The sequence below is a fragment of the Taeniopygia guttata genome, chromosome 6 (assembly GCF_048771995.1).
Source record: "Taeniopygia guttata chromosome 6, bTaeGut7.mat, whole genome shotgun sequence".
Lineage (NCBI taxonomy): Eukaryota > Metazoa > Chordata > Aves > Passeriformes > Estrildidae > Taeniopygia > Taeniopygia guttata.
The window spans coordinates 35,564,249-35,589,133 of NC_133031.1; the positions used below are offsets into that span (position 1 = coordinate 35,564,249).

General features: G+C 43.7%; 1 protein-coding gene across 1 annotated transcript in view; it reads left to right on the forward strand.

Moving 5' to 3' along the window:
- The first annotated feature begins 888 nt into the window (after positions 1-888).
- Positions 889-24,885, forward strand: part of MGMT (O-6-methylguanine-DNA methyltransferase) — a 139,920-nt gene continuing 115,923 nt past the window's right edge. Inside the window, exons 1-3 of the mRNA XM_072931360.1 lie at positions 889-982; positions 9,268-9,312; positions 20,559-20,698. Of these exons, the coding sequence (XP_072787461.1) occupies positions 9,289-9,312; positions 20,559-20,698 (164 nt within the window). The 5' untranslated portion in view covers positions 889-982; positions 9,268-9,288. The remainder of the gene's footprint in view (positions 983-9,267; positions 9,313-20,558; positions 20,699-24,885) is intronic.

A 24,885-nucleotide genomic window follows, 5' to 3' on the forward strand; every position in this document is an offset into this window, starting at 1 on the left:
CCCTTAACCCATAACTTTGCAAATCCCAAATTCCAGCGTGTTTTGGGTGGGAAGGGACCTTAAATCCCACCCAGTGGCCCCGTGCCATGCCAGGGACACCTCCCACTGTCCCAGCTGCGCCAGCCCCAGTGTCCAGCCTGGCCTTGGGCACTGCCAGGGATCCAGGGGTGCCACAGCTGTGCCAGGGCCTTACACTCTCCCAGGGAACAATTTCTTCCCCAATTTCCCATCTAAATCCCACTTCCAGTTTAAAGCCATTCCCTGTATCCTGTGCCTCCATCCCTTATCCCAAGTCCAGCTCTGCCGGGGCTAAGCCCTGCAAGGGGGCTGGGAGCTCTCCCTGGAGCTGCTCCTGCCCAGACCAACACCCCGGGCTGGGTCAGTGCGCGCACATCGCTGGTTTTGGGCTGGATTTTTACACAATTCCGTGTTTTCCTCACACGTGCAGCCCGGCCCGCAGCTCCAGCCGGGCCGCACCGGCGGGGAGCAGGGCCCAAGCTCCTCATGGATCCTCCCGGAGCAGGGCCCTGCTTCCCATGGATCCCCCCGGAGCAGGGCCCTGCTCCCCATGGATCCCCCCGGAGCAGGGCCCAGGCTCCCCATGGATCCTCCCGGAGCAGAGGCCAGGGTCCCCATGGATCCCCCAGCCCAGGCTCCCCATGGATCCCCCCGGAGCAGGGCCGGATCCTCCCGGAGCAGGGCCCAGGCTCCCCATGGATCCCCCCGGAGCAGGGCCCAGGCTCCCCATGGATCCCCCAGCCCAGGCTCTCCTGGATCCCCCCCGGAGCAGGGCCCAGGCTCTCCTGGATCCCCCCGGAGCAGGGCCCAGGTTCTCCAGGATCGCCCCGGAGCCCCCTAAGGAACTCCCCGGCTCTGCCTCTTCCCCTTCCCCCGCCCGGCTGCGCCTTCCGGGCGGCCGCGGCCCCGCCCCGGCAGCGCGGCCTGTGCGGAGCGGCCGCGGCCACGGCCACGGTGCGGGCAGGTGCGAGAGCGCGGCTGTGGGGAGAGACGGGGACAGGAGGGGACACACAGGGAGCTCCAGGGATAGTCTGGGAGCTCAGGACAGACAGGGAGCTCCAGGGACAGCCAAAGGGCTCCAGGGACACACAGGGAGCTCCAGGGATAGTCTGGGAGCTCAGGACAGACAGGGAGCTCCAGGGACAGCCTGGGAGCTCAGGGACAGCCTGGGAGCTCAGGGACAGCCAAAGGGCTCCAGGGACACACAGGGAGCTTAGGGACAGCCAAAGGGCTCCAGGGACAGCCAGGGAGCTCCAGGGACAGCCAGGGAGCTCCAGGGACAGCCAGGGAGCTCCAGGGACAGTCAGAGGGTTCTAGGGACAGCCAGGGACAGCCTGGGAGCTCAGGGACAGCCAGAGGGCTCCAGGGACAGCCAGGGAGCTCCAGGAACAGCCAGGGAGCTCCAGGGACATCCAGGGAGCTCCAGAGACAGCCAGGGAGCTCCAGGGACAGCCAGAGGGCTCCAGGGACAGCCAGGGAGCTCCAGGGACAGCCAGGGAGTTCCAGGAACAGCCAGGGAGTTCCAGGGACAGCCTGGGAGCTCCAGGAACTCGTAGGGAGCTCAGGGACAGCCAGGGTGTCTGGGCAGGCGGGCCCAGGGCTGAGCAGCCCCAGCCTGGGGAGAGGGGGATGATGCTCAGCCCGCAGACCTGGGGCAGCACAAACCCGCCAGGGCTGCAGGGGAAACCAGCCTCCCAAAACGTGCTGGTTTTCCTCTGAACAGTGCTGGGGAAAGGGGGGATGGATGGCAGCAGGATGGGTTGACAGCGGGTTTTGGTGAATATCCAAAATAATTGCTTCGCGAAGGGACGGTTCCTTCCCTGGAGCATCCCCGGGCACGGCTGTGGATGGGGTGGGCAGGCAGCAGTGATGCTGGATGTGCTCCAAGCGGGTAAACTACACCTAAACCATCGCCCAGCAGCCTGCCCAGGGTGGTTTTAGGGTTTTCCTCGCTGGGAATATTCCAGAAGTACCTTAGCACCGTGCTGTGCCATGTGCTCGGGGATGGCTCCACGTGAGCCACTGTGGTCCCTCCCAGCCTAACCCTAATACACAGCAAAATAATCTAAAAATATCCTTTGAGCACTGAGGTAAAAGCCAAGCTCTGCTGGTGTTTTACAGTAACTGCAATAATGTAACTGCATGCAGGTTTTAAAGCACGGTAAATGTAAAGAGCTATTCAATTTATTTGCCCCCTCCCAAATAAACCGTATTTGTGGTGATGTGTATCTTATTTTTGTGGAGTGGAGCGTATATTGAATGGTGAGGTGCAGTCTCTACAGTGTTCCAGTTTGAAAAATCTCAGTTTTCTATAGTGGGGCATTACATGGGTGCTGTGACAGTAATTTCTCAGCCACCTTTTGTGTCCAGGCTTGTGCTCACCCTTCACAAGGGTCATCATCTGGAGGGGTCTGTTGGAATGACAGAGTTCCCTTGTAAACCTGCTGAAGATTTTGGCCTCCAAGCACTGCCTGTCTCCGTGATGCACTGGGGACTAAAGTTGGGGATGTGAGCTTATTTTTTCTGGAGCAAAATCCACCCTTTTAAAGCAGGAAATGTCTAAAAACATAATTTTCTTGTGAATGTTGTCAGTCTGTGACATAATCTTTTCATAGTAAAAGTTTTGTTTGCTTTGTTTTCAAACAGAAATGTTCTGAATACGGACAGTTCTACCAAAATCTTCAGGTTTCAGCAGGAAAAAGATGTGGCTGTGTGAGCTTGTGACATGGCTTTAGCAATTCCTATCTGTATTCGGCCCATGACAAGTTCATTACACCAATTATTCCAGCTAGAGAACAGAAGCTCTATAGGAAATGGTTGTAGTTAGAGAGCAAGTTGTGTTACCGTGGCTGCTTTACCTCTTGATAACTCTGTAATTAACTTGTCACCACTGTTTAATGCTTCACCTATGCAGAGGATCAGTTCATGGCATCACTGAGGGGATCAGGGCCTGGAGGAGAAGCTGCTGCCCTTTGGGAGGATTCCTGGGGTTGCCCTGAATGGCTGAGTTAAGGACTTGTGCAGGAAAAGCAGGATGTTTGTTGTGGGAAGTGGAAAGGCTGCACCTGAGCAGTTGTGGTTACACTGGTGACAGGGGAAACACCTTGAAGGAGCAGGAATGCCAGAAATCTGAAGGAGGGCATGTCAAAGACATGGATGGCTGTTTTTGTAGTAGGTTTTTTTGGTTTTATTTCCCTATACAATAATGGTTTTAGAGGACTAAGAACAGCTGATGCTTGTGAATTAACCCTCAGGGTGCTGGCTGGACTGTCAGTGTGTAATTTCTTTGTCCTCCTCCTCTGGTGGCATCCTCACCTGTGGATTTGCAGGGTGGTTGTTCAGGTGTTGGTGCTGGAAGAGCTTCATGGGAACAAATTGGGGCTCCAGGTGTGTTGGGGTGTCAAAATTAAACAGCAGCATCCAGACCTGTCAGCTATTCTGCCTGGGATACATCTGCCCTAAAGTGCACTTGATTTCTGAAAGAAAAAGCCTTTCTGCTGGTGAGTTATTATGTCATAGTTCACAGAGTAATACCAAAGAATGGTTTGGGTTGGAAGTGACCTTAAATCCCATCTTCTTCCATGCCCTGCCACAACAGGGACACCTTCCACTGCCCCAGGTGCTCCTGATGTCCAGCCTGGCCTTGGGCACTACCAGGGATCCAGGGGCAACCACAGCTGCTCTGGGCACTTGTGCCAGGGCTGCCCATCCTGCCAGGGAACAATTCCTGCCCTGGGTTCATCCTTCTGGGCAGGAGCTCCATTCCCACGTCAAATCCTGAACGCGTGGAGCTTCTAAATCCATCCTGCAGCCATTCATATTCCCTCTGTCACTGCAGGGATTTCCTGCATCTCATGCTCCAGCTCGTGGAGCTGGCACTGCCCATTCCCAGAAGTTGTCAGGAGAGCTGGATACACATCCCAGCCGTGGCATAACTCGGAGGAGCCAGCACTTGTTAACTCTATTTGTTTTTATTATGGACATCGATCTGCCAGTCGCAATAATGCATTTATGGACATTTTTCTGCAAGCGCAGCGCTGGTGGCAGTTTTTACTGACAACTTGAGTCATCTGGACAGGAGTCGAAAATACGTTTATTTTATTGACGGATTGTGCAATTCTCTCGTTTACCCAGTGTTCATAAGATATCTGGACTGGTGAGAAGAATGTAGCTGATGAGAAAATGGAGGATGAAGTTTTAATTTTGGATGGTTTGGAATCTTTTAGGTAGTGACAGGTTCCAGAATGTGTTCAGAATAGGTTTGGGAGCTTTAACTTCATTAATGCTGTAATTAAAAAGTGAAAAGCTCAGTCCTTACAGCAGAATTCCAGGCCTGAATCCCCACCTTCTGCTGATAGCTGGGAATTGTACTGGCTGGTAATTGTGCTGATTTATCTGAAGGTATAATGGGTAAAATCCTCCTAATGGAAGGAAAAACTCCTGTTGAATTTAATATTTCTGACATATCACCCACCACAGGTGTGCTTGGGCCAGCATGAAGTTTAACACGCAGCTGGAGGAACAACCAAACTATAAAACCAAACCTTTGCTGAAGTACTCTTCATAAATGCAAAATGCAGTTTTAAAACCGAGCTGCTTATGGTTCAGCCAACTGCTTAAAATGTATTGAATGCCAATAAAGCTTGTGTGGGTTTGGATTTTAATAAAGTTGAGTAATTGTCAAAGTTATTTGGAATATTGCTATTTTGATGCTTTTTGCTAATCCTTTTTTGAGTTGCTTCCTTATTTACTATTTTACATCTGCACAGCTAAATTACCATGTCCTGGTGGCTGTCAGGAGCATCAATTTATTCTGGGCCAAATGAAACGATACAAATAGTTTCAGGTATCTTTTCATGTCACTTGTAAAACTTGGTCGTGCAGCTGAAATTCTCCCCAATGCAGCAGAGATTCTGAAGGTTATTAAAAATACCTGAGCAAGTCACCTTTAATTGCAAAGAAGAGCGGAGTTTGTTAAAACAAAAGTTCTGAGTTTTTCTCTGCTTTTTGAGTGAAATAGGAGTTAAATATTAAAATAGCAGCATTGTCCAATGGCCTGGAGTCTTGAGCAGCGTGGCAGTGGGGAATAAATAATAATTTGAGTATTGACCTGATGGATGCATTTTAGCTTTTCATTTTTATACAAATGCCACCTTTTGGTGCAGATGAATGCAATCAGCATTTTAATACATATATTAGCACAGCCCACTGGAGTCAGAGTTTTGTTGTGTGAATCCTGCCATCTCTGTGCTCCACGTGCAGATTTAGGTCCCTCCAGGTAACCCTGCAGTAGCAGATAGCAAGAATTAGTGCTGCCTTGTCAATGCTGGGTAATCGTCATCAGGAATACTGGAATTATCTGAGTGCTTTAGATCAGTCAGCACAAGGCAAACAACGCTCTTATCTTGCCTTGTTTGTACATTCAAGTGTGCAGAAGGTCTGTTAATTAGTTACACTTTTTAATAAACACCTAAAGTATACTTAGGGTCCTGTTAAAAGATTAATTTTTCTGTTTCACATCATAAAACCAGCAGATGAGTGTTCAGCATGTGGCAGGCAGCATGAGCCTGCTTGGGCAGCCTGGGCTGGTGGTGGGGACAGGACAATTCTGCTGTCATCCCTGTCCTGCAGAAACGGTTCCCAAAACTTTGCATTCCCTGCTCTGTGCTCTGCTGGGTTCAGGGATGAGCAAGGTGTAGTGGGCAGGGTGTGGGAAAAGAGAAATGCCTTGCAGAGTCTCCTGTTGACACCAGAAGTACCTCTGGTTCTTGGCTGACTCCGAAAATGCGAAGATTTAGCGTTGGTGGAGTTTATTCAAGCTGGCCACAGTTGTTGGTTTGGGATTTTTTGGTTTGGTTTTCTTTTTTCTGAAATATAAAAGAATTAATTGGTTTTGAATCCAGCCTGGATTCATTCCCTTTTTAACTTGGAGGTTTAGGCAGTGGGATGGAAGTAAAGCCTGGCTCTGTGGCCAGGGTTGTGCTTTAGGAAGGTGAAACTGGGGTCCAACAGGGCAAAGTGCTTCAGCTGAAACAAAACTTTGAAATAAATCGTGGGCTCCCAGAATGGTTTGGGTTGGAAGGGACCTTAAAGAACATCTGTTCCCACACCCAGGAACAGATAGTTCCACTGTCCCAGCTGCTCCAAACCCCAGTGTCCAGCCTGGCCTTGGGCACTGCCAGGGATCCAGGGGCAGCCACAGCTGCTCTGGGCACCTGTGCCAGGGCTGCCCACCCTGCCAGGGAAGTAAAAAATGCTTGTTTTATTTTTTTTTTTAACATACCAATAATACTATTTTCACTGATTGCACGAGTTTAATGTACTTTATTTTATATTATTGTTAATGCAGCTGGCCGTGGATTTAAATGCATTTCAGTTGCCTTTTTGTGCCATTATATTTGATTCCACTGCGAGACTTTCTAAGAATATGATTAACCCTCTGGGTCATCTTATAATGTAATTATTAATGATTGATTCTGTTTATCCTTGGGATCAATATGAGAAGCAAAAATGCTTTGGCATATATTTGGGGCTGATTTCTCGCATTCAGTAAACATGATCTGGTGACAAGACTGGTATTGGTTTATTACTCGGAACGTGTTTGATGAATCTGAAGTGTGTAATTAGTTTTATATAATGATGGTGATATGTGGGGTTTTTACATGACTTATGTTAATATGGCCAATAGTGTTAACATCTCCTGCCACTAATAGTTAGGGTGGGGATGTATAGTAATTGATCTTCCTGGGAGTGCTGTAATGTAAAAACAATTCCGGCTGTTTGAAGTATATTTTACAAGTGTGCATTGGGCCTTTGGGATGTTATACTGAAAAACCCAATTGTACAGTTACCATGGGAACCCAATTAGAATAGATTGCTGGATTTTTTTTTTCCAGGCTTTCATCTTGACCAAAAATCTAATGTACTTTAAATGTTTTCATACGGAATTTTGTTCGTATAGTCACTTGGTGTAATGGCTGGTTTTTAATTTTAGTGCTGAACCAGAGTGTTCTGTTGAGGGTCCCGAGGACTTATCCTTCAAGGAGAATCTTCCTTTAGTGTTTAAAAGTTGATGAACTGAGAAAAAATGCTTTTTATTAATCCAAGTTCTTACTGCTATCACATGTACTCATCAGGCTGCAGTCCTGAGGGAAAAAAAAGCAGGAAAATATCTCAAAGCCCAAGGACTTCTGTTCTAGATCATCATCAAAACATGGCTGAAGAATTTCCTGCCCTGCAAGGATCCATTCTTGATGTCACCTCTGACTTTTCCTCACCTTTTTGGCCCGTTGACATATCCAGAGGTTTGGGATGCTCACAGGGTGGCACTGTGAAGTGTTTGCTTCCTGCACTGTTCATCACCTGCAGGTGTTTGTGCATCTTCAGGTGTCCTGGGAGCATCCTGCAGAGGTTGGGAACATCTTGCTGGGGTGGCCAAGGGAAGCTGAGGCAGGAGGGATAGAGATGGATATCACTGGTCCTTGGCAGCTCTGAGCTAGTGAGGATTGTCAACTATTTTTCCCATACTTCTCCTTAATCCCTTCAGTTTATCCACTCTGCAAATGCAGAAGGGAATTTTCCATTTTTGGTGAAGCCACTGCTGACGTGAAGGTTTCAGTTTTTCCAGGTTTGGTTCTGGTGTCTCAGTTTCCACCCCATGGAAGTGGCACCACTGGATTTGATCAATGGGTGTTGTTATTCCAAAGAGTTTTTGGCTTTTTGCCTTTAAAGTCACCCTCAGGAGAACCCTTCAGCTCCACGTGAAGTACTGACCTCCTCCAGCAGGACAGTCTGGGCAGGGCTGAGGTGCATTTTGGAGGGATGGGTTGGGCTCTCCAAGGGTTGTTTTTTGTGTGGTTTCTCCCAGTCTGGCTGTCAGAAGTTTTCCAACCACTGTGGTTTGAACACGGCTGGTTTTACCCCAGTTTGGTCACCCAAGGAGGACCTGGTTGGGTGAGCAGGTGGAGCTCCACCAGGGTTTGAAATGAGCTTCAGGATCAATCTGATTGTTAAAGCAAAGATTTCAGCTTCGCCCTCCAGGAAGATCTAAAAAACCTGAGCGTTTCTGGGTGCTTGGAAAGACCCAGCTCTGAACTGATGATAGAAGTAAATTACTATTTTATTTTTAGCTCTGTCACAGATATTTTAAGTAGTTCTATTAGAGTGCTCATCTGCCTGACCTGCATTTCAAAATGCAGAGTTCTCTTTGCATTGCCTGCCTTGTTACTAGAGTTAAAATACTAATTATTCATCCTAATTTTTAACACTTAAGTAAGATGCAATATTAAGATTGAATGTTGCTGTTTGGTTTTAAGTGGCTGGGAAGTGGCCATGTGTTCTATCAGTGCCTTGGACTTCAAGGAGAGGTCTTGGAAAGCCTGGGATGTTCATATAATTTCATTTTTAAGAGATATACCATTCCTGAAGTGGATACAGTTGTCCCTGCCCATGGAGTGATGATTCCCTGATGTAAGTGGAGCAGTTCCCATCGAGGCTGGCTGTGAGTCAGGATTGTGAAGCTGAGCTTTGGCACATAATATCCTTGATTAAAAAACAAAACAAAACAGTGTTTATAGCACATCTTTCAAAGGCAGAGTGATATTAGCTGAGTGGCACTAAAAAAAAAACATAGAGGGGGGAGCTAAATGCCAAAGAAATAGGAAATATCCTTTATTTCCAAGGGGAGAGCAAAAAGGAACCAGTTGTGATTTTTAATTATATAAATAATGTTAAAGGCTAGAATTATAATAATTGAAGTTAAAATGTTTTAGGTACACAGTGGTGTGAAATCTGTGCTTTTAAACTCAGAATATATCACAATCACTTGCTTTAAAATCACTTTCATGCCTTAAAATGTGGCATTTCCTAAATCACAAAAGGCTTTTCGTTTTACTCAGTCACTTAGAAGTGCATGACAGCCTGTAAAATATTATTCAATTAATACTTTTATCTTTTGAGGCATTCTTATTCCAGATATCAGAGTTGTGCAGTGCTTGTTGTGGAAGAACTCTTCAATGTGCCATCTGTTGATTTTTTTGTTTGACTCATGACAAGTGGGTGACTTAACATTAAAATTCCATGTTGTTTGTAAAAAAACCCAACAAAACTCCCTCTGGAAATTCTATGTACTGAAACTTGGAGCTCGTTTAAAAACTGATCCAGAGGTGGATATTCTGGATATTCAGTTCTCCCTGTGGAATTCAGATTTAACAATCTAACTGGGAATTTATTTTATTTTTTTCCTTCCAGGTGGAGCCTTTTTCCTCCAGGATGGCGTCGAGGCTGTTTCCAAAAGTAAGTTTCCAGCAAAATGCCCTTGCAGGGAGGTGTCCACTGGAAGTCCAGCATTACAAAAGAGTTCACGTAACATAGTTTGTTTTTTCCCCAGTGCCCAGCAGTCAGGATTAGGAATCCAGTTGACAAGATTGATGCTGCATTGTAAATCTCTGTAGCTCTGTCATGGTTGGTAACAGGCATCAGTGGACCTTTCCCCAGCACGTATCCATCTGCCACAGAGCATAAAGAACAGGACAGAGCTGCTCTCTCTGTTTTGTTGCTGTTTCCATTCCCTAATAATAAACACCTCCCTGCAAACAGCCTTAATTTGGAGGCTTGATGCTTCAGTGATGTAAGTGTAGGGCAGTGACATTGCAGCAAAAGAAGAAACATGGTTGTTTATCCAAATATTCAGACAATTTACTCTGCTGAAAGAAGGGCATCAACACATTGTTAGTCTATAACTGTCTCCCTGAAATAGTTGAAATGAACTTTGAAGAAACAAATCCCCTTTTTTTTCTGTGCGTGGAATACCTATTTTTGTAACATTAGTGGTGCTCCTCTAGGAAAACACTTCTGGTACAATCACACCTGCATTTCTAACTATTCCTGGTGGCAACTTCTGTCACTGCTCTAAATGTCTGAATAGTGGCATCTCCTGTGGTTTTAATCTGCTTTACATAATGTCATGTGGCTTAGAAAAGGACTTTTTTGCTGGTTTGTGTTGTTTACCTCTTGTCTACAAAAGCAAATTGGTTTTGTTTTTTAAAACAGAATGGTTGAGGAAGAAATCCAGGTAAATAAATTCTTGCTTCACTTTTTTCTTTTGAACCATCATCTCTTTAGTTACATTTATGCATCTTCCAGTTGCAAACACCTTTTAGCAGAGGGAGGGAGAATCCCTGGTTCCCTCTCATTGCAGACTAGGTGTGATATAGCTGTCAAGTGACACGAAACTAATAATTTATTATCTAACCTTTTCATTTCCCCCTCTCTCACGTGGAGTTGAAAGGTGCAGCTTGAGCTGTTCGGGGAGTTTTCCCCTTCTGATATGTGGGAAGACTGAAGGTTTGAGGTAAAACACTCCAACTCCACTGTGGGGACTGTTCAGACACTTCCCTGTGCTCTGGATGCATATTAAATATTTATGTCCTGATGTAATTGGTGATTTTCGGGCTGTTTCCAGTGTGTGATCAGTTTGCACAGCCCCACGTTGGGCTGACACCCAGCGTGTGCCTGGCCATGGATTTGCAGGAATCAATTATCACCCGTGCAATGTGCTGAACAGTTTTTAAGGAGGCTGCTGAAAAATGCTTTGGGAAAGCAGGAAGACGTGGGAGTTTTCCATAATCACTGCCTGTGCCTCCCCCTCCATCCCTGGTTTTGTTGCAGTGACCAGGGATGAGTTTTGGGTTTGGGTTGGCTGGAAGGTGGCTGGGCTCTGGGTGACCCAGCCTCAGGATATCTCCATATTTTGGAATTTGGGTGGGGGTTGTTGTTCTTCTGACAACGTGGCGGTTTTTGTACTTCATTAGAAAACTCTAAATGTCATTCTGCTCCTCACTGGGTTCCTTGCAGTTAAATTTGAAGTTAGTAAATGGATTCTTGTACTAACACTGATGCTTTGCTCTGTTAATAGTGAAACCCTTATCCTGACTCGAGCAGGGCTGGATAACTGTAGGAAAATCCAGATGTGTGTGTGCCAAGACTGTACTCTTCTATTTTCATACAAATCTTTGCAACACCTCTTCTGTCTGTATTTATTTCCCAATTTCCAATATTTATTGGAAATTTCCAATATTTATTACTGGAATTTCCAATATTTCCAATTATTCCAATTTCCAATATTTCCAATATTTATTATTGGCATTTTGTGTTTTTAGTGAATTCCCTAATACACATTTTGCTGCTCTGCTCACTTCAAAAATTTCAGTGAAATTCTTTCCTCACACACAACTCAGATTCCTGACTCTCCTTCAGCTTAAGGAGCACTATTAATGGTTTTGTTCATATTGCTTAGATTTATTTTGTTATTATTCTCCAGCTCCTACTCTTCAGGTAGAGCTATTTTGGTATTATAAAGAATGATGGATTATATAGGAAAGTTTCTTTTGAAGCACTCCTGATATTGTGCAATGCACTTGGGGGTCAGCTACACTTGACTGATGCATGATTTATCCCGTGTCCCTGCCACTTCCTGAGATAAAGCTGCTATTTTATCAAAAATGCCAGCAAGTGTGATTTAGAATTTATCCCCCTCCTTTTTCAAATAATTGTTCTGATTACTTTCTGGCACGGCAATAAAATGATAAAGGTAATTGCACACAAATGTGAGATAGCACCAAAATACAATAAAATTAACCTGAATTAGCTTGACTTGTCGATGAGAAGTATTTATGAAATGTATTTTTGCAATAAGGGAGACTGATATTATAGCTGGAAGGTGAGTTATTGCCTTAATGTAATACTGTTTGAAATTTAAAAAAGAGACTGTTACAGTTGAGGGTGATTGTGCCTTTGAAATTAAGTTGAAGTGATTCTTATAATTGGCAGCAATAATGCATTGGGAAGGTAATATCTTTTATTGTGTTATGCCTAGTTGCATTATCTTTTATTTAGCTGGTCCTGACTCCAGCTCTGCAGAGAAGACAAGCAGGAGCAGATCAAGAATTTTGTGGATTTAGCTGATAAAAACTTGAAATGTTACCCAATATTAAAGTCATTCTTTTGCTGGTTTTTTTTTTTCATTTTTATCCCATTTTCAGTTCCCCAGAACCTGATTCGAGGCTCATTTGATTAAAATTTCATCTGTTTTCCTTGTATTGGAGTAGTTGCCATGTATTTACATCAGGCTGAGCCTGTAAGAGCTGAGCACTCGGGGCTCACTGTGTGTTTATGTCAGGTGCTGATTTGGGCAGTGAATTTGGTATTTTTCTGTGCCTCAGAGTACAACTTCTTACAGGAAAGTGTGAACACACTCTTACAGCAAGGGACTTGTTGAAATTCAATCCAGTAACAACAAAATATTTTTTGGGGGACCATCTAATTGTTAAGAGACACGCTTCTTGATTTTTGATGCTTTAATACATTTATTTATTTATTGTTTGGAAGCAAATTCCTTAATTAGTTTTAAATATATCTATATTACAACACTTGTTGCCATAATTGCATTTTTCCAGGAATATCTGGCACTGTCCTGTCCACTTTCCCTCCTCTTGCTGCTCCATTTCTTACCCAGTTTAATTAATTATTATATCTCTCGGCAGCCCCCAGTTTGATAAGATGCCCTGAATAACTCCATGCCCCCACCATGATCAGGAATTTTTAAAACTAATTAACACCACACTTCTTCTGTGCTGTGTGTAAGTAGAAGCTCAGAATTGTTTGGGTAGGAAAACACCTCAGAGATCATCAAGTGTTAATCTTTTCTTTGTGCTATTGATATCACATTATATCAATTTCCTGATTGATATACATCTGGTTTATTATGGTATCTATGCTTTAAGTGCCACGTGGCTGCTGTGCTTGCAGCCCATTTAAATTTCCTGTGTAAGTAATAGCTGGGGAAAGATGCAGGATGTGTTTACTTGTTTTTGGAGAGGTTCTGGAGGAAACAATGCATCAGAATTCCTGTTTGAACAGCCCGCTGGCGTCTGGTGTTCAAACTCCAATCCAGGCTTGGCGTGAGCGGCAGATGGAGTTGAAAACTGCACTTGTTGAGTCTGGGAGGCAGGAGCACCACCTGCCCCTTCCAGGGGAGTTCAGCTGGCTTTATTACAACTGAAGTGCCCTTCCAGTAAAATCCAGCAGCCAGGGCCAGCCCTGGGTGCTGGGAATTTGTCGTGGCTCCCGTCTGCCAAAGCAGCCGACTGAAGGCGCAGCCAAAGAGCCAGAGGCGACCACTGCTTGGAAAGGCACTTCCCCAGCTTGGCATTTCGGGGGCTTCTGGTTGCCATCCAAAGAGGATTAGTAGGATAATGCGATGGGACAACAGGAACTTGCTTTTGTTGTCTTTGATTGTTTAATAAAGAATTACGTGTTTGCTCTCCTTGAAGATTTTTTAAATGCCGTAGAAAGCAAATGTTGCTCCATGTGAGCACGTATCCCTCTGGTTTTTCGGGGGCTTGTGTGAAGTGGGCCTTTGGATAGGGAAGAGGGGGACTGATTTTGAGTGTTTATGCCAGTGTATATTTGTATATGTTCAGAATATGCAGCTTGATTCTGTACCTTCACATTTTTATGGGATTAGTTCTTCGTAAGGTAAAGAAATTGCATCACCCCAAACTAACCCTGGATTTGCTTCCAGTCTCTCTGACATTTCCTTTCCAAACCTCCCCGCGGCAGGAAATGAGGAGGTTTTGTTTTCATACCCTCTGAAGTTACAGGTTTGGCTTAACCAGGGTTAGATTTACTCAGAGGAGCGGCGAGGCACCGGGAGAGCGCCGCAGGCTCTCGGAGCAGCTCTTGTTTGAGGGGCTCAGCTGGGGAGGTGTTTATTGTTCCTGCAGCAAGGAGACAATTCCATGGGCCTGCACCTCCAGTGCCTTTTGCTGGAAAGCTGGAGGTTTGTTTTGGATGCTGTAGGAAGGAGAAGTGCACCCAGCAGAGAATGTGATTGTGGGGTGGGGAAGAGGTGTCTTGTGTCCAGGTCAGGGTTGTTCAGTTCACAGGACCCTGCTGCAGGATATAAAAAGACTTGTATTTCAGAACATTAAAGGTAATTTTAAAAGTGATTTTATTTTTAGCAGGTTGTATTGACAGAATTACAGAGAGGATTGTTTTGTTTCAAGGCTTTTTTTCTTGGGTTTAAGCAATGACTGAAACATCTTCTTTTCCTCAAAAATTAGCTTTTGTCTTAATTTAAAACCTATGAGGCACTTGGCTCTCCTTGGACTGACACAGTTTTCCATATTTTTGGAGGATGCTGTGGGTGGAGTGATACTGGAATTGTACATTGCCTGGTTCAGAAATTATTTTTCTTTTAAGTGATGAGGGATGTTGGTCAGGGCTCCCTGTGGGTTTCAGAGGGCAGCAGCCATCCCTTGGTTTTTTTGGACAAGGAGCTTCCTGGCTTTCAGGACAACTTTCTCACATCTTCAACTCTTCAGGTTAAGATGTCAAACCTTCAGGGGTGTGTTTGGATCACGACATCCTTAAAACTCATCCAGTGCCCCCCTGCCATGGCAGGGACACCTCCCACTGCCCCAGCTGCTCCAGCCCCAGTGTCCAACCTGGCCTTGGGCACTGCCAGGGATCCAGGGGCAGCCACAGCTTCACATTTCTTTGGAATTCACATCATTCTATTTAGTTGGAAATCTTTGGATTCTTTTTTTTCAAGAGAAGGAAGCAGCTTTTAGAAGAATTTGTATTTTAGCTTGGAAAGAAGTCAGACATTTCATAATAAGCAAAAAGACTGAGAATTAAATGTTTCTCATTCTCTCTTTTATTCCAGTATAACAAAGTGATACTAATATTCCAATATATGAAACTTCCACTATATTTCACTTCAGCTTTCAATATATTTCATTTTTAGTGTGAAACTTCCAACAAACTCTTTCCTTCTTTCTTTCCTGCAGTAAAATTATTTGTAGTACATAAACTCTTTGTTCTCATGAAACAGTAGCTTTTGTATGGTGAAAATATATATGATTAATCAAGATATTAACGGGAGCAGATTTTTAGATTGTTCTGATTGCACGGATCCTGTCTTCTATTCACAGCCCTTAAATCTTTCTCTGCCTTGAAACACTAAAAAATGGCTTTTTCCTCTAAGACAAGCCCCATAAGGTTGGAAAATCGCCCTCCACCCTGCACTATATGTGCAGAAATACATTGCCTTTACTATTAATATCTTTTCCCATATTCTTTACGTACAATGGATTGTTTCCTTTTAAATAAACAGGCAGAACCAGTAAAACAAATACAGGAAGTTTTAAACTATTAAGGAGATGTGGAGAGAACTGTAATTCAGTGAAATCCTTGGATGGGTGGCCCACTGGCATGGGCAGCCTCATCAGTGGCAGAGGCTTTTTGACACAAAATCATTTTGCAAACATTGGTTTATGATGGATTTTTGCTTTGCCTGATGGGATTTGATAAGGATTTTGTTAGGAGAAGGATGCAAACTCAGTGCATCAGGAAGGGTGACTGAAATGAAGAAGCAAATTGCCAAACTCTGATGCATTCCCCTTAAATTTAAATCCAATATTTGAAGCTTTGATTGAATTTTAATTCAAAACTTGAATCAATAACAAGCAGGTTTGAGATACTCAAAAGAAGGACTCTCTAAGAGTTCAGGCCTGGTGTTTTTTCCCTGTAATTAGGATGAAGAGGCAGCTTCCCTGGCATTTATTGATCATCCTCAAACTCAACAAATGTCTGGAGCTGCATTTTTGTGCGTCCCTGCTACTCTATGGCACCATCAAAACAGGGCAGGTGTTTGTGAATTGTAGCTCATTTGTTGATGCAAATGTCAGGGCTTTAATGGAGTTTTTAGGATAAATTTATGCAGAATGGGAAGTGATGGAGTTTTTAGGATAAATTTATGGGAATGGGAAGTAAATGAGGAAGGTGGTCACACCTCTGGTGGGGTGGGTATCAACCCCTCCAAGGGAATCACCTGCAGGAAGTGATTCCAGTGTGTGGCCAGCACATTTCTCTCCCTCTCAGGATTTTCACAGAGGTGCACAGACAGAAATGAAAGAGAAAACAATTTCTATTTCTGCTCTTTGTTTTTCCCACGTGGAATGTGTTTGGAGAATTGTTTCCCTGGGGTGTTGCTTGGTTGGATTCTGGTGAGGATTGTTTGAGCCTGATGGCCAATCCAACCCAATCCAATCCAATCCAATCCAATCCAATCCAATCCAATCCAATCCAATCCAATCCAACCCAATCCAACCCAACCCAATCCAACCCAACCCAACCCAATCCAATCCAACCCAATCCCAACCCAATCCAATCCAACCCAATCCAATCCAACCCAATCCAATCCAACCCAATCCAATCCAACCCAACCCAACCCAACCCAACCCAACCCAATCCAATCCAATCCAATCCAATCCAATCCAATCCAATCCAATCCAACCCAACCCAATCCAACCCAATCCAATCCAATCCAACCCAATCCAACCCAATCCAATCCAATCCAATCCAATCCAATCCAATCCAATCCAATCCAATCCAACCCAACCCAATCCAACCCAATCCAATCCAATCCAACCCAATCCAACCCAATCTAACCAATCCAATCCAATCCAATCCAATCCAATCCAATCCAATCCAATCCAATCCAATCCAATTCAATCCAATCCAATCCAACCCAATCCAATCCAATCCAATCCAATCCAATCCAATCCAATCCAATCCAGTCCAACCCACCTGGGGCACGAGTTGTGTTAGAGTTAGAGTTAGAGTCAGAGAAAGTAGTATGTAGTTTTAGTATCCTCCTTTTATATAGTATATTAATGTATTTTAGCATAGTTATAATAAAGAAATAATTCAGCCTTCTGAATTTAGTCAGACATCAGCATTTCTTCCCATTGGGTTCGCCTGCATTTACAATACCAGTGGGTTAGTACATTCAGAAATTCAGATTTTATGGGTTAGAATTCCTCTGATTGGGGCAGTCTGGGGTCCTCTGACAGTAGTTTTTAGTGCTTGAAGGCAGCGTGTGGTTCCCTCCTCGCCCAGCGTGGGAGGAAGATCGTGAGGAAAACCTCCTGTGGCATCTGGGTGGGTTCTTCAGTTCCACAGGAGTGTGAAGAACTCAACAGCATTTCCAAACGTGCAGCAGTGGCTTGGCTAGAAATGGTGGGAATGGCCCCGTTTTGGGGTCTGAGGGAAATAGGGGGAAGAATTGCAATGCAATTTCCTGCTGCTGGTTCTATTTCCATCGCACCTAGCTCAATTAACACTTGGTTAATCTGAAAATGATCAAGAGACCCCTTTCTTGGAGGAACTGGGACATCTCCCTGATTAATGCAGGTTTAAAAAAATCCAATTGCAGGATGTGTGAGGCCACATTCGATTTGCCAGCCGAATATGTTATTTTTGCCTTGATTCTCAGAAATATTTGAGGAAAAAGAAAAAAATTGGTGAGGACTTCCATGCTGTAGCCTAATGGAAATCCCCTGTTAAATCAGATGCAGAGGGGATTATTGTTAATATTTTGATATTGGTGTGGTGGGTTTATATTGTTAAAGCAGAGTGAAGGAAATGGAAAAACCTGTGGAGGGGAGATCCATCAGAGATAGAGCTCTGATGGGAAGGATTCAGTTCTCCATAATACTGAAAGGAAAATCAGGGTTTGCTGTCTGGACTTTTCTGGAAAACACAAATTGTTTTCTGGGACAACATGGAGCATGGAAATGCTTTGCTACAGATTTTTTTCTTTTAAGCTGTGTTGGTTCTCAAGATTTCTCTGCCTTTTTTATTTCTCTATTCATCATTATGGATATGAATTGAATTCTAGGATGTCAGGCCAATGTCCAGTGGAGTTTCTGGGGGCGTTAGGAGCAACAGAACATAGAAATATTTGAATTATTTACTGTAGTGTGAAAGCTGCTTAATGCAAATTTAAATAAAATTACAATCTTCCCGTTTGCTGTATTTGGCAGTCTGGTGTGGTAAACTTACAAATGTTGCTTGTATGGTTTTCTTTCTTTGGGAAAACTCCAGAGGTTGGCAGGAGATATTTTCTCTCGTAAAAAAATCAGGTTTTTTTCTACCCAATACCAAAATTATGAGATATTTTGATACAGAATTATAGGTATTGCAGTGGAAGGGGAGAATGAAGGTGGAGATGATGCAGGAGCTGATCAGAATTCTTCCAATTTTTCATAAATCATGGAATAGTTTGGGTTGGAAAGATTGGAAATCCCACCCAGTGCTACCCCTGCCATGGCAGGGACACCTCCCACTGTCCCAGGTGCTCCAACCCAATGTCCAGCCTGGCCTTGGGCACTGCCAGGGATTCAGGGGAAGTGTCCAGCCACCAGCAGCAGCATCACTAAACCACGTCCTGATGCTTTTGGAACACTTCCAGGGATGGTGACTCCACCACTTCCCCTGTCAGCCTGCTCCAATGCTTGGAAACCCTTTCTGTGAGGAAATTTCTCCTCCTGTCCAGCCTAAATAACAGAATTAGTATCTGGACAGAGGAGTGTGCATTGTACATCTGTCAGTGACCTTCATCCTGGAGCATCCCAACCCTGTTGCATATGGATGTGATGGATGTCCTGCAGCCTCATTCTTTTGCAAAAATAAAACCTCTGAATATTGCTGCCCGATGCATATGATAAACAAGGCTGCAAATAGGAGTTGCAGTCACTCAGGGTTTCATCTATAAAGCTTAGTTTGACTTGGAGAGAGCTCAGAGGGTTATTGATAGTTCTCTGCTGCTCCCTGCATCCTGGGTTTTGTTCTGATGGAAAAGTCGTGGAGCACATGGTGTGAGGTTCAGTGCATCTGGTTCAGGGCTGTCAAACCAATAAACATGAAAAATGTGTGCTGCTTTGCCACAGATGTAAACTTCCACTGCTTGTTTGCTGACTTCTGCAATGAGGTGCTGCTCCAAAGAAGTTCTCCCGTGTGCTCCAGGAAAAGTTGGTTGGAAGGGAGTTTCTTTGTGATGCCACCAAACATTTGATTATTCAGCAACTGGGGTTGCAGTCAAAGTAAATAAACCACAGGGAACCTGCAGTTCCTGGGCCTCTCCAGGATGAGTGAGGTTGCTCTGGTTGCTGTATGTCTGTCATGGAGGAATTGTGTAAGAGCTTCCCAAAATTCAGGGCTTTAGGTTTACTTTTGCTCTAGTTATGAAAACTGTCAGCTTGATGATTTTTCAGCTCTCTCACGCTGATTATATTACTCACAGATGTTACTTCATTCCACAGCACTTAATAATGGGGTTTGAAATGATTCTCTTATTGGGAAAACAACTAATTATTGTCCAGCTGTGAGCAGTGGGCAGCTGTAAGTCACCCTGCATGGACCGTCCTGGCTCCTGCTGCACCCCTGGTGTGTCATTCATGGAATCCCAGAATGGTTTGGCTTGGAAGGGATCTTAAATCTCATTTCATCCCATCCCCTGCCACGGGCAGGGACACCTTCCACTACTCCAGGTTGCTCCAAGCCCCATCCAACCTTGAACACAGGGAAGTAAATAAAACAAATCCAAGAAATTTGTTGTTCTCTCAGCGTTGCAGGAAACCTCATGAAGTACAAAATGTCAAATGCAGGGTCCTGTCCCTGGAGGGACAGGACACAGGGAATGGCTTCCCAGAGGGCAGGGATGGATGGGATTTTGGGAAGGAACTGTTCCCTCCATCCCTGGAAGTGTTCAAGGCCAGGCTGGACACTGGGGCTTGGAGCAGCCTGGGACAGTGGGAGGTGTGGAAATAAGTGGTTTGTAAGGTCCCTTCCATCCCAAACATTTGTAGGAGCCTTTTATTCTGTGTTTGCTGATGGAGTTACCGTGTGCTGCCTCACAGTTTCTCAGTTGTTCACTTTTTTCCCAGTTTCACATGAGCTGAGCTCTTTGGAGCGCAGGACTTTCTGTGGCCTGGACCAAAGGGTTGGTGTCAGGGTGACTGCAGGGGACTCTGGTGATGTTCTGTCCTGTCCTGCTGCAGTGATGGCACAAACCAAACTGGGAATTCAACTCACACTTCCAGACTGGGGTGGTTTTTTTAGCCAAGATGAATTTGACAAGTCTGTTATTGTTGGTCTTGTCCAATATCGAGAAATACTTGGCAGCTGTTTCCAGCTACATCCTATCAGTAATCGTAAAACCAGACTGGTAACAATGGGAATAAAAATATGCTTCTTTTCCTAAGGAATGATTGATTTTTTCATGTATTTTCTTTTCCAGCAGACATATTCTATTTGTGTTCCAGCTGTTATTTGCATAACACTGCTGCTCTAAACCACTGAATCTACTTTGTTGTCACAACAGTCCTGTTTTAAATAAGTGTCACAACACATTGGATTTTAGCTGATAAACCAGCCATGAAACTGCTGCTATTTCACATTTTTATGAAGATCACTATGCTGCTAGTTAATGTGGTTTTTTTGAGACTGTGATTTAGGTGCTAACTTCTGAAGATAGATCATTTTAAGTTGGAATTTTGAAAGTGAATGCCGTAGTTGAGGAAACTTGAAATTCGCTGTTTTCTTGCTTTGTTCAAATTGCTTTTGAAAACTACTCAAATCCGTTCCTTGGTGCAAATTCCTGCAGTTAAAGGGGATTTTATTTCCTTGAACAGGTGAATTCCAAAGAGGGAGGATCTCCATGCAGGGAGAGGCAGGTGGCTCTGCTCAGCCCCCTGGGCAGGATCGAGATCTCGGGGTGTGAATCGGGCGTACATGAAATCAAACTTCCCAAAATGAGCCTGCTGCCAAGTGGGTGAGTTCATGTCCTATTGATCCTGTGCTCGTGTTTGTGCTGCAGGAAGGAGATTGCCCAGAGGATCTGAGAGCGCTCTTGTTGTTGCTAATCCTACTGGGAGGAGTCCCTTGTGCCCTAAAGGGCTCCAAAATACATCAATTCCTCTGCTGCATCGAAATATTATCAAACGTTTTAAACTCTTCAGTCTTTTTAATGTAAGTTTTGAAAGAATCTCCTGCCTCCCTTGATTTCTGGCACATATATAAATGTCACTGACGGTAAAATCTCCTTGCACACCTCACAAATCTTGCAGACCTACATATATTTTTATATTTTTATATTTTTATATTTTTATATTTTTATATTTTTATATTTTTATATTTTTATATTTTTATATTTTTATATTTTTATATTTTTATATTTTAAAATTTTAAAATTTTAAAATTTTAAAATTTTTTATATTTTAATATTTTTTATTTTTATATATATTTTTTATTTTTATATATTTTTATATTTTTACATTTTAATATTTTTAATTTTTTATATTTTATATTTTTACATCCCTGTTTTACCAGGACATCTGTTTTGCTCACCTCTAACATGTTCATGTTCTGTGGTTGAAGTTTCTCATGATCTTGTTCCTCAGCAGAAGATGGACAGTGTAGATTTTTTTTCCAAAATTTTAATTTTCACCTGTTCTAGATCTTCACTTTTCTCAGTGGTGAGCTGATTTCACTTCATCTTGAGGCACTAGTGGCATCTTGGCAACTCTTAAGCTCACAGGCTGCATGATTTATGTGCAAAAAACGTTACATTAGAGGGTCTATCACTCAGGAATAACTCTGAAGCTAAGGGCAAGAAGAGTATTTTTATGTTTACTTCAAGAATTTAAATCTGAAGAAGAAAGGTGTGACTTCCTTTTGTCTTTAGCACTGATGAAGTTCTAAAAATTTTAAAGCCATCTGTAAATGTTTGTGCTGAAGTATAACATTTAATCTCTTCTACTCATCGCTAGTGAATAGTTGTTAAATCTGGCCTCATTATTTTTGACAGAATAAAATAAAAACAAAGCAGTGCCTGGTGTTTCTCCTAACTGGCTAATAAACGCCATGGCAAGAACATTGGGTGGGAAAAAAAAAACATAAGAAACATAAAAATTGATTTTAATGGACCCCTGTCAGAAAGAACCATAATGAGCACGAGTCTGGTAATAAATATTGGTATTCTGCTCCACAGTGCTTGGGACTTCTCATGTGGAATTGCATGTAACAATCAATAGAGATTTTAGGGTTTTTTAACAACAAAAATAAGTAAACCTTTGAAATATATAAATACTTAAGACTTGCAATCTGTCAGACAAACCTAGTAGTTGTAGAAAAATCTGATAAGAGCCCCTGGTTAATGGCATAATCGCTTTGTGGAGATCTCGCTCTGTTTTACAGCTTGTAAAATGCTGTGCAATTAATCACCTGAGATTACAACCTCCTCACTGATGGCTCTCCTTAAAACTTAAGAACACAGACTATAATGGAGCCTAAAAGGAGAAGCAACAAAGTAAAACCCAGTTTCAGTATGCTTGAAAGAAATTGATCTATTAATGAGATGAAACTAATTGTAATAACCTGAGGTGATTCCGCTCCTCGGGAAGCTGCCGGGGTTTAAAAGTCCAGCCACGTCACGGGGGGATGGTTTCTTTTGGACAGGAGGCATCTTTATCCAGACTTCTGAAATCCATGATGTGCATAAATCCATGATGTGCATCCCATTCCTGCAGCTGGGACAGCGGGAGGTGTCCCTGCCATGGCAGGGGTGGCACTGGGTGGGATTTGAGGGTCCCCCACCAGTCTGGGATTCTGTGATGCCCTGACCCAAGCAGGTCCCTGAAGGTTTGACAATTGGACAATTCTATCTATTAATTTATTAATAATTAATTTTATCTATTGTATCGTAATCTGGACAATTGTATCTATTTCTAAGAATTTCAGCTTCTCAGTTCATATTTAAAAAAAAACCCTTAAATGTGTATAAGCTGCATGTATGTATTTATATATATGTGTGTGTGTGTATATAAGTATATATATATATGTACATTATCTATATATCTGTTATATTTTATATATATAATTTTATTGTATATTAGTATATAAGTATATAGTATATAGTATATAGTATATAGTATATACAGTGTATTAGTATATTAATATATAAGTATATAGTATATACAGTATATTAGTATATAAGTCTATTAGTATATATGTATATTACATATTAGTATATAGTATATTAGTATATAATATATGTATTTCATGCTATATCAGCTGTTGTAGTTTTTCTTTCAGTACATGGCAATCTAGTGATTAGTTTTAACAATATTCCTCCACCATCCCAACCTGAAATATTGCAAATGTTTAACACTTCTTGCTCATGTCCAAAAAAAAAAGTCCCTTTCCTTAACTGTTATTTTACTTCAGAGTGTCTTCAGCATCTTTGGAGTTCCAAAATTAGGTTTTTTTGTTGTTTTGCTGTCATCTGTGGTGTTCCCACACCGGGATGACCTTGACTCATTGCAGAAGTGCAGCAGTAAATTATCCCCTTGGTGAGCAGGCAACACAAAGCATGGTTTTCCCTCTGCTGAATATTTACAGCACAAAATACTTTGGGAATGTGGGATGTGGACTTGGCATTGGGATGGCAGCAGGGAGCAGTTTCTCCCTGTGCTGCAAAAATCCAGGTTCTCTCAGGAATTCCATTTTCCTCAGGAAAAGCAGCCTGGTTTTGCCAGCTCCCTGCCTGGTCAGCGTGGGGCAGGGAAGTGCTGGGGGAACTGGAGGATTTTAGTAAAAGGATTTGTTAGAACATGTTTTGAGGAAAGCTAAGCAGCTTTTGGTGTGGGGTTGGAAAATCCTGCTGCCCTCTGTGTTCTCTGCAGGTTATTTGCAGTTTTCCTCAGTGTTTCGTTTCCATCCATCCTACTGAGGGAGATCAGGGGAGGAGGAACAAGGAGCCAGTTTGGCCCTTCCCATATTATTAATCTGCCTCAACCTTTTAGGGTAAATATGCAGTTCAAGAAGTTCACCAGGGTTTCAGTCAGTCTCTGTCTGTCACTGTAACATGACCAGAAACTCCAGAATCTCACTTTAAGCAGGTTTCCAACTATTGGAGCTGGAAGGAAAGTCTCAGGTGTGTGCAAAGGCAGCAGATGCAGTGGGGCAGGGAGTCTGATAAGAGCCTGGAACAATAACTTGGAGAGGTGTGGACCACTCTGTTCATCTCTGAGGTATTTAATCATAGCCAGTGCTGATGGTTTAAATGTCAACTTTGCTAACTGTTTCATTCCTCATACTGTAAAATTTACTGGGAGTGATATCTCACTTTGATGCCACAAGTGGGAGGCATTTGGGAGAGTGCCACTCCTCCTATTTTTCCACTGAGCATCAGCCAAGGCTAAGAAACTTAGTGGAGCTCAGGGGCACAGTAAAAACCCACTGAAGGAGGTAGGGGTGGGAGTGCTCTGCTGCTTGGAGTGGATTCCGGGTTTACCATGAACATCTGAGGATTCTGTGAGTAGAGGATTATTGCCAGTGTGGCTTGGAAGAGGCTCCACTCCTCCTCATTTGGTTCTTCCTTGATTATTGTGTAACAACAGAGATATTCTACTTAAAATGGTACAGGATAAAACCTGAATGAGCCCAAGGATATATTTGGGGTAAAGAAATTAATGTGTGGGGATTAGCTCTAAATGGAGAGTGGGAACAGGGAAAGGAATGGGGCTGTGGAAGGGGCTGGGGAACTCCTGAGGGAGCTGGGAAGGGGCTGAGGAACTCCTGAGGGATTTGGGAAGGGGCTGGGGAACTCCTGAGGGAGCTGGGAAGGGGCTGGAGAACTCCTGAGGGGGCTGGGAAGGGGCTGGAGAACTCCTGAGGGAGCTGGGAAGGGGCTGGAGAACTCCTGAGGGATTTGGGAAGGGGCTGGGGAACTCCTGAGGGATTTGGGAAGGGGCTGGAGAACTCCTGAGGGGGCTGGGAAGGGGCTGGAGAACTCCTGAGGGAGCTGAGGGGGCTCAGCCTGGAGAAAAGGGGGATCAGGGGGGACCTTGTGGCTCTGCACAGCTCCTGCCAGGAGGGGACAGCTGGGGGGATTTGGGATCATCCCAGGGAACAGGGACAGGAGCAGAGGGAATGGCCTCAGGCTGGGCAGGGCAAGCT